Source organism: Puma concolor, chromosome A1 (assembly GCF_028749965.1).
Source record: "Puma concolor isolate L17-30 chromosome A1, mPumCon1.1.hap2, whole genome shotgun sequence".
Classification (NCBI taxonomy): Eukaryota; Metazoa; Chordata; class Mammalia; order Carnivora; family Felidae; genus Puma; species Puma concolor.
Genome location: NC_141667.1, coordinates 123092863 through 123106525, shown reverse-complemented (window position 1 = coordinate 123106525; position 13663 = coordinate 123092863). Strand labels below are relative to the sequence as shown.

General features: G+C 56.3%; 1 protein-coding gene and 1 long non-coding RNA gene across 2 annotated transcripts; one reads left to right on the top strand and one right to left on the bottom strand.

The window, feature by feature from the left end:
• The first annotated feature begins 224 nt into the window (after positions 1-224).
• Positions 225-2245, top strand: LOC147584402 (uncharacterized). Its single transcript, XR_015249399.1, has 3 exons — positions 225-647; positions 1257-1346; positions 1495-2245. It is a non-coding gene; the product is annotated as an uncharacterized LOC147584402 (long non-coding RNA).
• A 1667-nt stretch (positions 2246-3912) lies between these two features.
• LOC147584401 (protocadherin-9-like) lies at positions 3913-11818 on the bottom strand. The gene is made up of 3 exons (XM_086701796.1): positions 10952-11818; positions 10177-10396; positions 3913-7949 (listed from the first exon to the last, which is right to left on the bottom strand). The coding sequence occupies exons 1-3, from the start codon at positions 10985-10987 to the stop codon at positions 7555-7557; spliced, it is 651 nt and encodes a 216-aa protein (XP_086557922.1). The 5' UTR covers positions 10988-11818; the 3' UTR covers positions 3913-7554.
• Between the last annotated feature and the right edge of the window lie 1845 nt (positions 11819-13663).

The window sequence follows — 13663 nt, the reverse complement described above, 5'->3', positions numbered from 1 at the left end:
CATCCACTGGCCGGTGATGGAATGGATGGAAGGTGATAGAAAGAACTCCTACTCCCCACCCCCAGCTCTGTCTCCACCCACCCTTCCACCTTCACACCCGAGCTTCTCCTTCCCCTCCCCCACCATCTTCTCAGGAACAATTCTAATTAGACTAAGTGACTAAGAGGAGATTTCAGCCTGAGCAGCCAATTAGGCCTGGAAGAAGGGAAGGGAGCCCCCCCCACCAAGTCTCCCACCCCCACCCAACCCCCTCATCTGTCTTTTACCTGGACCAAGTATTCTTAGCCCAGGACTCCAGACTGTCATTCAAGTTTCCCTGATACTCCTCCTCCCTCACTGCCCACTGTGCCCCATTACCTGTTTCCAGACAGCCCCCAGCCCACTGCTTAGTCCCCGTCTTGAGCCCCTCCATCCTCAGGCCTTGAGTCCATTCAAGAGTCTCTGGCGGGGGGGGGGGGGGGGGGGGGGTGGTGGTGGTGCAAGGAAAGAGTGGGGTCCTCCTTGGGAGGCTGTCTTTCTGAGTCTCTTTATTTCTGATGTTTCTCCTCTGTCTCTCCCTCTCTCTCTTCTCTTCCTCTGGCACTTATTTCTAACATCCGTGGACCAGGCCTACTGGTTGCCATGGAGACGCAGTGTGCAGCTGGATGGTGAGTGTGTGAGAGGAGCTGTGTGTGCTCTGCAGCACGGGGCGGGGTGGGGGTGCCGGTTGCTGCGTGTGAAACGTACCCATGTGCAAGAAATCTTTCTTCAAGGTTTCTTTCCCTGAAGGGAGACCCAGACCAAGGGGGAGACTCCCAAAAGGCCCCAATGATCCTAAAACACTTGGTGATATTCATCAGGGACACATCCTCCCCCGCAGCCCCTGCAGGTCAGATACTAAATTCTGTTCAGTCCAGACTGTGGACCGGCAGATTCTGGAGGGGCCCAACCTGCCCCTCCTGTCTGAGGAGAGGATTGGGAACCCTGGGAAAGGAGCAGGAGTGGGCAGAGGACTTTCCTGTACAGAACAGCTGGAGTACAGATTAAGCTGTGCAGATGGACCTACTGATGAGGCCAGCAACCCCCCAACACCACTCCAGGGGCTGCGGGTGGGGAGGAAGTTGGACCAGCAAGCTGGAAAATCCCCTCCATTTCTATACATCTTACCCTGTATTTGTCCAGCCGGTTGGGAGAGGTAAGAGACCTAGTTTCCTGCCCTCAGGAAGCTTAGCATCTTAGAGGCATCAGGCTAACCACTTTATTGTCTCCCACGCCAGGGCCTTGGCAGCTGCCCTTTCCTTCGCCTGGAATGCTCTGTTCTGAGCTCTACATCTCCAGGTTTCCTCAGATAAGCTACTCAGGCCACAGTGAGTAAGGCAGCCCCTTCCTTTCCCCCACCTCCAGTTATCCTCCTTCATGTCCTACTGTTTGTTTCCTTCACGGCACTTTAACACAATCTGTAATTATCTCATTTGTTTGTTTGTTTATTGTCTGTCTTCTCTACTGGAATGGAAGTTCCAAGAGACAGTAGGGATCATGCCTGTCTAATCCAGTGCTGTAATGCCAGCACCTGGCACCGGGCCTACCACATAGTAGGTGCTAAATATGTGTTCAGTAAAAGAATGGACAAATTCTTTCACTGAAGTGCCACAAGAATCCTCGGTGATGGTGAGCATTATTATTCCCATTTTACAGATGAAGAAATGAAGGCTCAGTCACCTGCCCAAGGTCATACCACTAGGAAGCAGTACAGCCAGATTTCTAATGTAAGTCTCTGATTCCAGATGTGAGGGAAGGAGGTAGGGACCATCTTTCCTAACCTTCAATGCACCTGGCTCCTGTTCCTGTTTGTCTGTGGGTGTCTCTACTCCCATCCCAGGCATCCCCACAGAAACCTGTGCAGAAAAGCGAGAAGGACAGTTAAAACCTGTAAAGAATGTGAATTTGGGGCACCTGGGTGACTCAGTTGGTTAAGTGTCTGACTTCGGCTCAGGTCATGATCTCATGGTTCGTGGGTTCGAGCCCCAGACACACTTTGTGCTGACACCTCAGAGCCTGGAGTCTGCTTTGGATTGTGTGTCTCCCTCTCTCTGCCCTTGCCCTGCTCTCTCTCAAAAATAAACAAACAAACAAACAAACAAACAGAACAAAAGAATGTGAATCTGACCTTTTTTTCCAGGATCTCTCAATGGCTCCTCTTTCCCTCCTTAAGTTGACCAGCAGGGCCTTCTAATTCTGCACCACCACCATCCCCCTTCCTTTTCAACTTTACCTGCCCTCCTCAGTTACCTTCCCCTCCTCCTACCCCAGGTCCTTTCACACACAACTCCCTCAGCCAGATCTGTCCAGCTGGGACACCACCCCTTCCAGGAAGCCTTCTGGACTCTACTGGAGGAGACACCTCCTTTAGCATTCCAGCCTAAATTTACAGCTCAGGGCAGGGCTGAACACATGCTGTGGTTATTATTTACCTGTTTGCCTTTCCCATAGAGACCGTGTGTCATTCTTGGGGTGTCCCGGTACCCTATGCTGGGCTGGCACAAGGGACAGGCTCAGGAAGTGTTTACAGAATAAGTGATTCTAATATCCATGTCTCTTGACCCCTGACATCTTTTCCAGGGTTAGACCTTAACAGGAGCTCCTTACCCTCAACGTGGGGCTGAGTCAGGGGTGGGGATGTTGTGAGGTCCTCCTGTTGATTCACTGCTTCCTTTGATCAAGTGAAGCCTCAAGGTTAGGGCTGGTCACTCTGGCCAGGTAGAGGGAGGGTTTGTGATTCTGTAACTGGAGGATTGGTGGGGGGGCCTGCGGGTTGCTCACTGAGCTGGAGAGCTGACCTGATCCCTTGTGAATTCAGAGGCTGCCAAAGGTGCCTCAGCCCTTCCAGGCCTCCTCCCACCCCAGGCTCTGGAGCCCCTGGTCCAAGCCTGATCTTGATGGTGTCTTCTTCATCCCCCCACTCCAGCCCGTCCCGTCCCTCACAGAAGATCCAGCCACTGGTCACTGAATGTAGTAAGGGGACCTGGGGTGGGCGCCCGGCCCTGCGAAGCCTGCGTATGGGAACGGATGAAGGGGCGCCTGCGACCTCCGCTGTACCCGCAGTCGATCCGGGTTTACACGGAGGCTCATCCAGGATTAGTCCCTGCGCTCGGCTAATCCCAGCCTCCCAGCCGCTGAACCGACCCCGGGGTCGAGGAGCCAGGCCCATTCTGCGCGGGCGGGAGGACGGGGCTCGCAGGAGGAGCGGAAGCGCAGGCGGGCGGGGGTGGGGGGGAGGGGGAAGAAGGGAGGGGCACCCCGGGAGGCGGGGCCGGGAAACCGGCTGATCCGGTCTCTGTTCTTCGACCTCTCCGGAGCCAGTGTTTACCGGGGAGCCGGACGGAGGAGGCCGGGGCCGCTCGGGCCCGGAAGCGGGGGGAGGGGAGCGCAGTCGGAGACTGGGGTGAGACTTTCTCAGGTCCCCTAAATCGATCTCCAACCCTGGTTCCTGAGTGTGGGACGCAGCGACAGATATCTCTCACCCCTTCTTCCATTTAGATCCGTAATTCATACTTGTTGCTAAATGAAAGGGGAATGGAAAAGGATACATGCCCCGTGGAAGAAGGCAGCACAGCGTGACCTTCCCCAGCGCCCCCCCCCCCCCCCCCCATCCCTAGCCCGCACCTTAGCTCGCAGCGGGGCTGGGATTGCCTGGAGCGGGTTGGGCCAGCGGATTGGTTGGGGGAGGGGCCACTTTGACAAGCACAGAGTAGATGTCTGTCCTCAATCTGCGTCCTTTTGGCCCCCATTCCAGAGTGGCACCGGTTGATCTCAATGGGTCTCCGTCCCTCCTTTCGGCCGCGTCTCCTGGCCCCCTCAAAGGCCTCTAACCCAGTCTCAGCCCCCAGTCTTCCCGGGACGCAGGCCTGAGGGCCCGGAAGAAGCGAGGTGGGGTCCGGTTTTCACACTTTTATTGTAAAGCTCGGGAATAATTACACGGGTCTTCCATTGACAGCTCAGCAAACAAACCGGAAACGAACCGAACCGGAGGGGGTAGGGGCGGTGCCTGCGCATGCTCGCGGCGGGGGAGGGGGGGGTCAGAGAAAGAGAAAGACAGAAAGAGACAGAAATCATTACAAATCAACGGGATTGTGCTCGCAGCGCCAGGGATGGGAGGCGAGTGAGGGCGGGGCGGGGGCCCTTCCCGGGAGGAGCGAGGCGGTGGGAAGTGGCACGAACCAAGAGAAACACGACCCCAGTGTGGGCACCCGATGAGCCCAAAACCCCCCTCCCCGAACCCCACCCCCCAACGCACGAGAGAGACACGGCCCCCCTCCCCACTCAGATAACCCGAGGAGACACAGTCTCCCTCTCCCCACGGGCAGACACACCCGCCCGGGAACCCCATGGGCGAGACACAGTCCCCCCTCCCAGAGAAGTCCCGCATGGAGATGCCCCCTAAGAGACCTTCTCATGGCCAACAAAAGCCCTCCAACACCAGGAGACAGCCCACACCCAGGGAAGAAATGGCTCCAGAGGCCGGGTCCTCAGGAGAGAGAGGTATCCCAGAGCCTCCAGGAGAAAAGACAACTCAGAGCTGCCCAGTCTCTTCCCAGAGTGCTGCAGGTCAGAGATACCCCCAGAGGAGAGATACAGGGAGGGCCAGAAACATCCCTTCCCAGACATGCTGCAGAGATAGCCCCCTTCCCTGGGAAGAGAGATGGCCCAAGACTGACATGCCTTAAGTACTCCCAGGAACCCTGGGAGGAAAACAGGCTCCCCAGAGAGCCTGGGTAGGGGGGAGACATGCTCCCATGGTCCCCAGAGGGAATACATGTCCCTCCAGAGACTCCCAAAGGGAGAGATAGGGCCTAGGGAGCCCCCAGAGGTGAGAGATGCCCCAGAGACCCTCCCCCAGGGATGTGAGACACGCTTCAGGGACCCCAGGAGAGGTCCCATATACCCTCCCCCTACCAAGAGACATGCTCTGAAGTAGGGGGTTGGGGACCAACTAGGTCCCCTCTAGGAAGACACTGACTGGGTCAGGCCGGGTTTGAGGGGGTCTCCTCTGGCCAAATGTCGCCTATTTGTACATAAAACTGTACGCGACACAAGGCATTGGGGAAGGGTTTCACAGACCTAGGACCAATGGGGGTGATCCCCAGTGCTGTCACCCATCCCCTGCCCACCTTTGGTTTCACCTCTCGAGTGCCCAGGTGGTGAAAGACTCAGCACCCTGACCCCAACCAGGGGGCCAGGACTCTGCCTTGGCCTGTGGGAAGGGCTCCCCCTCTGTGCTTCTCAGCCCTCCCAGCCATCTGGGCTACCCCCTTCCTTCTGGCTTTTCCATTGTGCAAAATGCTCCTCTGCCCTTCCACTCAGTGCTCAGGGGTCTCCAAGACCAGGGCAAGGTGCCCAGGCCACCAGGGGCTTCCAGGGGAGTCCATTGACTCCAGGAATGCCTCCTGTCTGGACCACCCTCTCCACCAAGCAAATGGGCCTCATACAATCTTCTTGCCAGAATCCTGACCTCCAGGACCCAGGACAGCCCTTGAGGCTACTGCCCCACCAGCTGGGCACCTCATGTTACCAACTCCACCACTATTGCACCTGCCCTGTTTGTGCAGGGGAAGGGGGCTGTCTCTTTAATAAGCCCCCAGCCCACTTCTGGGCCTCCCCCAGGGAAAGGAGCCTTTGGCCAACCCCCAGACCTGGTTGCTGCCACCCCAGCCCACTCTACCCTCTTCCCTCAATAGAAGGGCTGTGTATGCTGAGGCCACCAGCCTAACAATGCTCTCCTTCCCAGCACTGTTACCCCAAGCCAAGTTAGGGGCAAGGAGCAGAGAATAGGGTGATTCTTCAGGCCCCTGGCTTTTCTAAGGTGGAGATGGGGTCTCTGGGGTTACAGGAGTCAAGACCCCAGCAGCACAGCTCCCAAAGGCACCAGACGACCCAGCAGCCTGTAACCACCCCCTCCCACCCTTGGGCTGCCCCCCAAGCTTAGACTAAGTCAAGCAAAGGCCATACCCTGAGTCTCCAGCCTCCCAGCCTGGGCCCCTGGGGAGCTGGAGAGGTATGGGCCAAGGCAGTGGGGGTTTCTGGAAGGGAGAGGGACTGAGGCTTTGAGATGGCCACAGTGGGAGATGGGGGCTCTGCAGGATGCCCCTCACACCCTGGCCCCCTGAGGTGCAGAAAGGAATCCCACCTCATCATGGCTGACTGGGCTTCTCTGCCCCCCAATCTCCCCACCCCCTCCCCCATGGGACCCCTGACCCTGGCAAAGGGAAGCCCAACTGGAAGAAGGGGGCCTGGAGCCCAGGGTGCCCTGAGGCAGCCCTTCCCACCCCCTGAGATCAAGGCAATGGTGGTTTTACAGGCTGACGGGTCAGTCATGGCAGGGGCTGGGGGTTGGGGGGCAGGGAGGGGGCAGGGTGCAGGTTCCCCCTGCTGGGGGCAGCGACCAGCCACCCCTTGAGCAAACCTTCCTGCTCCCAACTCACCCAACCAGGCCAGAGGCACAGTCATCCCACCCCTGTCCAGCTGCCCCCCACAGCCTCAGGGCCCCTCTGTGATGCTCATCTGGATGTGGGGGGGCCAGCCTGAGCAGGGATCCCCCCCCCAGGGCACAGCGCAACAGTTCCAAAAAAATAGAGATTTGTATTTTTAAAAAAAATTAAATAAAAGCCCAGCTCTGCTGATAGGCGAATGTTACCCCCATTCCCACCCCCACCCACCCACTGTTTCCCTGGCCTGCACCCCCATCCCACTACGGCCCCAGGGGTATTTACAACATGGAACAGTAGAGGCCTGGGGTGGGGGGCACTGCGGCAGGGAGGAGGGGGCACAGGGCAGCCCCCCCTCCGAGGGGTCCCCCAAGACAACACAACATCAACAAGAAAAGTTGCAAATCAGGCAGAAATGGGGACATCATTCCAAGGTCCTTATATACAGACACTGCATGACCAGTAGGGAAGGGGGGTGCCCAGATGGGATCAGGCATGGGCATGTGGCAGGCAGGTGGGCCAGCCCAGGAGCAGTATAGGAAGACAAGGCCTCCGCCCCACTCCCACCCCCATCCCCACCCCACCTTTGGTAACAAAAGCCCTTCAGGGAGCCCCTGGGGGTCAAGAGTTTCCTCTGGGAGTTCCCAGGGAGAGGGGCTCCCCAGTTCAGCCCTGAAGCAGGGCCGGAATGGGGACATCCTGTCTCCACCCTAGTCGGCCATGCGAGAAACAATGAGTTAAAAGTGTGTTGCCCACCCTTGACTCCACCATCTGCCCGAAGTGAGGGGGTGCTCCCTGGAAGTTGAGAGAAGGGAGCCTAGACATTGTAGAGGAGCCCTCTTGGGCACCAGCTGGGGGGAGCCCCATAAAGGGGAAGAAGGGCTCCCAGGGGCTGGGGGATGAAGTGAGGAGAAAGGACCTGGACCCTGCATGGGGGAAGGGCCTGCGTGTCATGAGGCCAGTACTCACCCCCACGTAGGGCCCTGGCCAGGAAGTCCACGCTGGAGGGGTCAGGAGCAGGGCCCTGGAATGGGCCCATCTGGGAGCTGGCCGGTGGCTGGGGGAGGGGCATGGCCACAGGCCAGAAGGGGGCTCACAGGTAGATCTCGCGCTTGGCTGTCTGGGCAGATGCCGGTGTGGCTGCAGGTGGGAAGTCCGAGGTCTGGGTCAGGGGGATTTCCTCCAAGGTGGCCGAGTCCTTGCAGGAATCATGGCTACTGTGGGAGAAGGCACTGTAGGAGGGCAGGAGGCGCACGGGGGCCGTTTTGGTGTTCCGGTCTTCCGGGGGGCTGGGGCTGCCGGCGCCCACAGGCTCCTGCCCTCCTCGGTCCTGGTAAGGCACGAAGGTGGAGAGTTTGAGGGCGCTGCTCTTGGTCCGGCGGCTGGGAGACGACTGGCCAGGCATCCAGCACGTGTCGGAGTGGCCAAACTCGCTGCACTCCTGGGTACATGTGCCTGTCATGGCAACATCAGGCAAAGGGCGCAGGTCTGCAGGAGACAGTGGGGAGGACAGTCTTCAGGCAAAGAAACCTCACAAAGCTCCACTCCGTGTCTTCCCACAGGTGCCCACACTCTGCCTCAGAACAGGGTGCGCGCCCTCTTTGCCCACTGAGTTCACAGGTACACACACCTGCAAATAGACACACACCCTCCTACCATCCACCGCATGCTCTTCTCTCTCTCCTTCTCATACAATCTATCCTTAAATAGATGCGTTCCTCCATCCTCAGCCACCCCCCAGCTCTCCTATCAACACGCCCACCAAATCTGCCCTCAGACAGGTGCATAAACACAGAACCCATCTACACACCCCATCATCTATCTCCAGACCGGCTTAAACGAGCAAATCTACCCTTAGGAGTGTGAAACCCCCATCCTCATTTAAAGGCACAATATCTCTGTCTGTCTGTCTCTCTCTCTCACACACACAAACACACACACACACACACACACACACACACACACACACACCCCTATCCTCAGATAGGCATGGACACACAGATCTACACTGGGCATCTGAATCCTCAGACGAAGGTGGGCACATACCTTCTGAACCCCCTCAAACTCACCATGCTCCCAGCTGTCCTGGAACCCCACCCTTCCCCAGCATAGCAAGGCCCTTCTTTAAAGCCAGGGAGAGGGGATGAGCTTCTGTGTGGACAGTTCACATAGAAGCACACACCCAGGTACTCACAAGCACACTCATGCAACCCCTCCCCACCTCACTCCAGCCCCCTATGCCAACCACCACCCCTGGCCTAGCTCCGGCTCCCTGCCCAGAACACCCACGGGAACAGGAGTTGGCCGCCTGACATCAGTAGCCGGTGTGGTTGCTGGGCAGCGGGGGTCTCCATGGGAACGGCTGGGCCATGAGCACTTCCTGTCACAGTTGCCCCTGTCCCGCCCTTGCTCAGGGACGGTACCAGGCGGTGACCCTCCCTCAGGGACATGACTGAGCAGCACTGCCTGGGGCAGGGGCTCCCTTGGTACCACCCACCCTGGCTTGGCCTCCTGCCAGTGCAAGGTGAGGAGGGGACAGCTCTGTTGTTAACCCTCAAAGCACCAAGGCTCTTCAGCTCAGGGCAGAGTTGGGAGACCCAACTTGGCACAGAGCAGAGCATGGGCACTGGGTGGGCGGAGCTGGGTGCTGGGCCAAGTCCCACAGACCCCAGACCCCAGAGCAGCTCCCACATACCTGGCACTCCGCCTCAGGGCCTGCTCCGGCCAGCCGGCTCTGCGCGGGCACAAAAAGGACGAGATGGGCATGAGATAGAGCATGGAGGGGCATAGTGGGGTGGAGGGCCCTCTGAGACCTAGGGCCTGGGATGTCAGACAAGTGCCCTGTTCCTGAGAGCTGGGGAGTGGAACTTTTCATCGTTTTTGGGGGGGTAGTTTGGACGGAGGGAGGGGGCAAGACCCAAAGACAGCTATAAGGTGGAGAGTCTTTCAGTCCTAAGGGGAAGCTTATTCAGTCTCCCCCTCCACAAGCTACCATGGATGCCTTCAGACACACACACATGCAATACGCACTACACAGACACACACATTTTGACAGCACACCCACCATCTATCCCCACACTGACCTCTGCTCTGGCCCAGACATCCCTTCTGCCATCACCCTTCAAACCCCTCCCAGACAAGCCTTTCCCCTCCCCACACCTCCCCGCTCCCTTTCCTCAGCTAAACCCTCTCCGGCTCCTCCTTTCAGGGGATCATCATACCCTTTTCTGAGCTCCTCACAGCATCCAGGGTCCCCTCCCCTTTCTCAAGGCCCTCTGACCCCATTAAAGGACCCTCATTACCTCGAGGTTCCCCCAAGATTCCCTCACCACCACCTGAGCCCTCTGGCCACCATTCTCCTGGTCCCTGTTCCCAGGAAGTCAGTATAATGTGGTACTGAATGCAAGGTCTTAGGAGTCAGAGAAGCCTGGGTTTGAATCCCTCCCAGCTCTGTCACTTCCTGCGTATTACTTTGGGCAAGTGACTCAACCTCTCTGAGCTCACCGTTACTCCATTATAAAGAGAACAATAAAGTTCTCAGATCAGAGAGAAGTTGTGAAGATTAAATGGGTATATGGCTGAAAGCACTCAGCACCGCGATTACTGCTGAACACACAGCAGGAGCTCAATAAATGGAAGGTATGTTTAAACTCCGGTCACCATTCTCAGCTCCTGCCCACTCCCGGGGCGCCCTGACCGTGCTGATGCTCCTCACCGTTCTCAGGGTGCTCCATCTCTCCTATGCTGCCATCAGGCGTCGTGCGCTCGTAGTGGTCCTCGGGCAGGGCCAGGGGGCCGAGCCGGGGTCCCGAGGATGACTTGCTGGACGGCGTCTCAGACTCCTCCAGGCCACTGTCATAGTAACTGTGCTGGGACGGGTCCTGCAGCTCCTGGGCCTGACTGGTGGCGGAGAATGTGACGCGGCGGTGAGGTAACTGCGGGGACAAGGAGTGTCACTGCTGGCAGGTGGGCTGGTCCCAGGGGGCCCACCACCACCGCGAACCCCAGCCCCTGCCAGGCCTGCCCCAGAGCTTCCGGTCCCCCAGGCCTCAGCAGCACCCCCGAGGAGGCCCAGCCCCCCTAGCAACAGCAGAGCCCCCAAGAAAGCACAGATGCCAGTCGAGGACTTCCCCTTAATTCTAGGACAGCTCCCAGGATAGCCAAGGCCACACTGAAAGTCCCAACACAGCATAGGCCCCGGTGTTGTTAGAGCCCCCAGGCTACCACAGTAAGCCTAATCCAGTACAACCACTCACCGCCGCACAGCTTCCCAGTATTGCCACAGCCGTTAATTCTAGAACAGCCCACACCAGAATAGCACAATACCAGCCAACTCCCCTAATTCCAGCATAGCCTTCAAACACGAGCAAGCTTCCGATTTCTAGAACAGCTTCCTTAAAGCAGTATGAACTCTTTGTTCCAAAACAGCTCACCGATACCAGAACGGTTCCCTAATTTCCAAATAGCATCCCCGAACTTCAGCTCCTCACCTGTCTCATTGCTCTGTAACTTCCCATTGCCTCCATCCAAATGAGATCACAAGGTCTTTCTGATCCTCTGTTCCTACCCCTGCTGTGTGTTGCTGCCGGCTGCCTCAGGACTCCCTCCTGCGTCCCCTCCCACTCAAGCCCCTTGTCCCCACTTCATCCCCCTCTACAGAGGCCTGGGAATGGAAAAAGGTGGGAGGGAAGAAGGAAGGGGAGCCTGATAACAAACCAGGGCCCCTTGGGGGTGGGGAAGCAGAACAATGGAAACTCCTCCATCCTCCAGATCAGGAAAACAGTATTAACTGTAGAGGGTAGGGCCCAGGAGGACCTGGGCATAGGGGGATGGGCCTGGCATCCATCAGGAATTAGGAAGGTGGGCCTCAAATGGATTCTCCTTCTAGGAAATGGGAAGGAGCTTCTGGGAGGGGTTGTGGCTTGGTGGAGCCAGGACTTAGAAGCTTGGACTGGGGGTGGGGATTGGGGCAGTGGAACCGTGACAGGCGGCTCCAGGCAGCCCTGTCTGCCTGCCACAGGTTAATGATCATCCCAGGAACCTGGCAACCTCAGCTTGGCACTTGGCGCCACCAACCAGTCACCCAAACACCCACCTGGGACTGCCACTGATTTTCCTGCCAACCAGAAATCAGGAGTTGTGGAGGGTGTAGACCCAGGGTCCCTGGAAGCTAGGGGTGGGAGTAGCTCAGGCCAGGGCTCTCCTGGGGCTGAGTCTCCAGGCTCCCTCCAATCCTCTAAGACTTCACTGGTGCTTTGTCTTTATTCTAAAGCCCTCAATAGGAACTTATCAACAAGGCCAGAGGAAGGGGTCCTGAGTTTGCAGACCCACCCTCCTGATACCATAACAATCTCCATCCCATCCAAGGCAGTTGGGGTGGTGACGGGAGCTGTCAGGACAAGGAGCCCTGAAGCTTTTGGGAAGGCAGCCCAGAACTACCTTCCCATCTTGGCTCCCACCTCGTCTTCAGGAATAGGCAACCCTTCTTGGGATCCATGTTGTTATCCAAAACACCGAATGGTCTGGGTGATGACAGACGAGGTCCCCAAAATGGACCTGGACATTTGGGGCTGGGATGTTGTAAAGGAGCATCGTCCACCTGGTGTTGAAGTGAACGGTCTCCAGGAGGGGGTCTGTGAGGCACAGGGACGTCTGGTTGTCAGGTGCTTCTCCTTCCAGTTTTCTCCAAGATGACAGCCAGTAACTCTCCCTCCCCAAAGAACCTACTACCTTTGGTAATCCAAAGCTTCAGACTTGCCTACTAGGCATGCCCCTTGGTCTCTTTTGCCTTGGATTTTTTTTTCTGTAAAATGAAGGGTTGGATCATACTCAACCCTAAACATTCCCTGTAATTCTTATCACTATCAAATCTTAAAAAGCCTAGATCCCAAATCTCTCTGACTCCAGTCCTGAAGTTCTAGACATTTGCTTGGTATTTCCTATCGGCCATCCCTACTGGTCCTTCAGATTCAACAAATCTGAAACCAAATTCTTCTTTTTCTTTCACCAGCTTATGCATGGGCAGCAACTTCATCACTGTCCCATCACCCAGACACAGAAGGAAAATGTTTACCTGGGAATCCTGGTAGGTGTCATGCTCATTCCCCCTCCTTACCCTATATCCAGTCATCCTGTGAGCCCTACAGGTTGTTTCTCCCTAAGTTTAGCCAAATCCATCCATTCATTGTCCCCACTGCCACCATTTTAGTCCAGACCTTAGAGTTTCAGTCTTGTACCTTCACCTTTACCCCCTTTATATCCACCATACGTTCCACTGGACTTTCTAAAACTCAGTTCATCCAAAACTCATGAGCTTTTTCAGGGGCTCCCATTTCCTGTTCAGGAACTTCTGGCATGGCATGTGTGTCACCTACAACCTACAGTTCTTCCCGTCTCCTCTCTCAGCTCTCTTCTATAGCCTTCATGCCAACCAGAATATTCCGCTTCCTGCCCTCTCCCTGTCCCCAAGTTGGCCATGCTCACTGCTGCCTCAGGAGCTGGTTCCCTTGGTTGAACCTCCTGCCCAGCTCCTGCTCATCACTGAAGAGCTGGCTCAAGTTTGACATTTTCCTTCCAGGAGCCCACTCCCGTGTCCTCTGCAGGTGTTATACTGCATTCCTCAAAGAAAGGGAGGGGGCACTATGGTCAAATAAATTGGGAAAACCCAGAGTTATACAAAGTGTAACAGGCTCCCCCCAATTCTCACAGGACTGGCAGAGCCTTTAATAGGTTAATGTGATAGTGCATCTCTTACTCCCCAAACTAACTTAATCACAGGACCCCTTCTGTATAGTATTATGGAAAAGAGCAGACTCTGGAAGTCAGATTTCCTGATGCTTTCCGTTTGAATTCTGACTCCATCGCTAACTAGTTTTCACTTCTGGAAAATGAGCATCATAATGACTTCTGTCACAAAGACTTATGAGCACTGAATGAGCTAATTCACATAAAGTGCTGAGTAGGGTACATTGTACCTAGTATAAGGTAAAAAAAAAAAAAAAAAAAAAATGGAAGCATCTAGTTGCAGAAGTTATAGTGGGACAACTTGGAAAAAGCTTTACTATGTCCCATTCGACATTTAAGATTCTCAGTTGCCTCATCTTTCGCCTTGCATGTGTCATACAAATACGACCATTTCCCTTCAGGGTCTAGTACTACGCTGACCACACAGTAGAAACTTGGCCTAGGTGTTTCAGTGGCAA

Coding starts and splice junctions, on each gene's coding strand:
- LOC147584401 (XM_086701796.1), bottom strand. CDS start 10,987: ATGGAGGCAATGGGAAGTTACAGAGCAATGAGACAG. Junction 10,397..10,951: donor GTTACAGAGCAATGAGACAG/GTGAGGAGCTGA, acceptor TTGTCCCCGCAG/TTACCTCACCGCCGCGTCAC. Junction 7,950..10,176: donor GATGGAGCACCCTGAGAACG/GTGAGGAGCATC, acceptor TGTCTCCTGCAG/ACCTGCGCCCTTTGCCTGAT.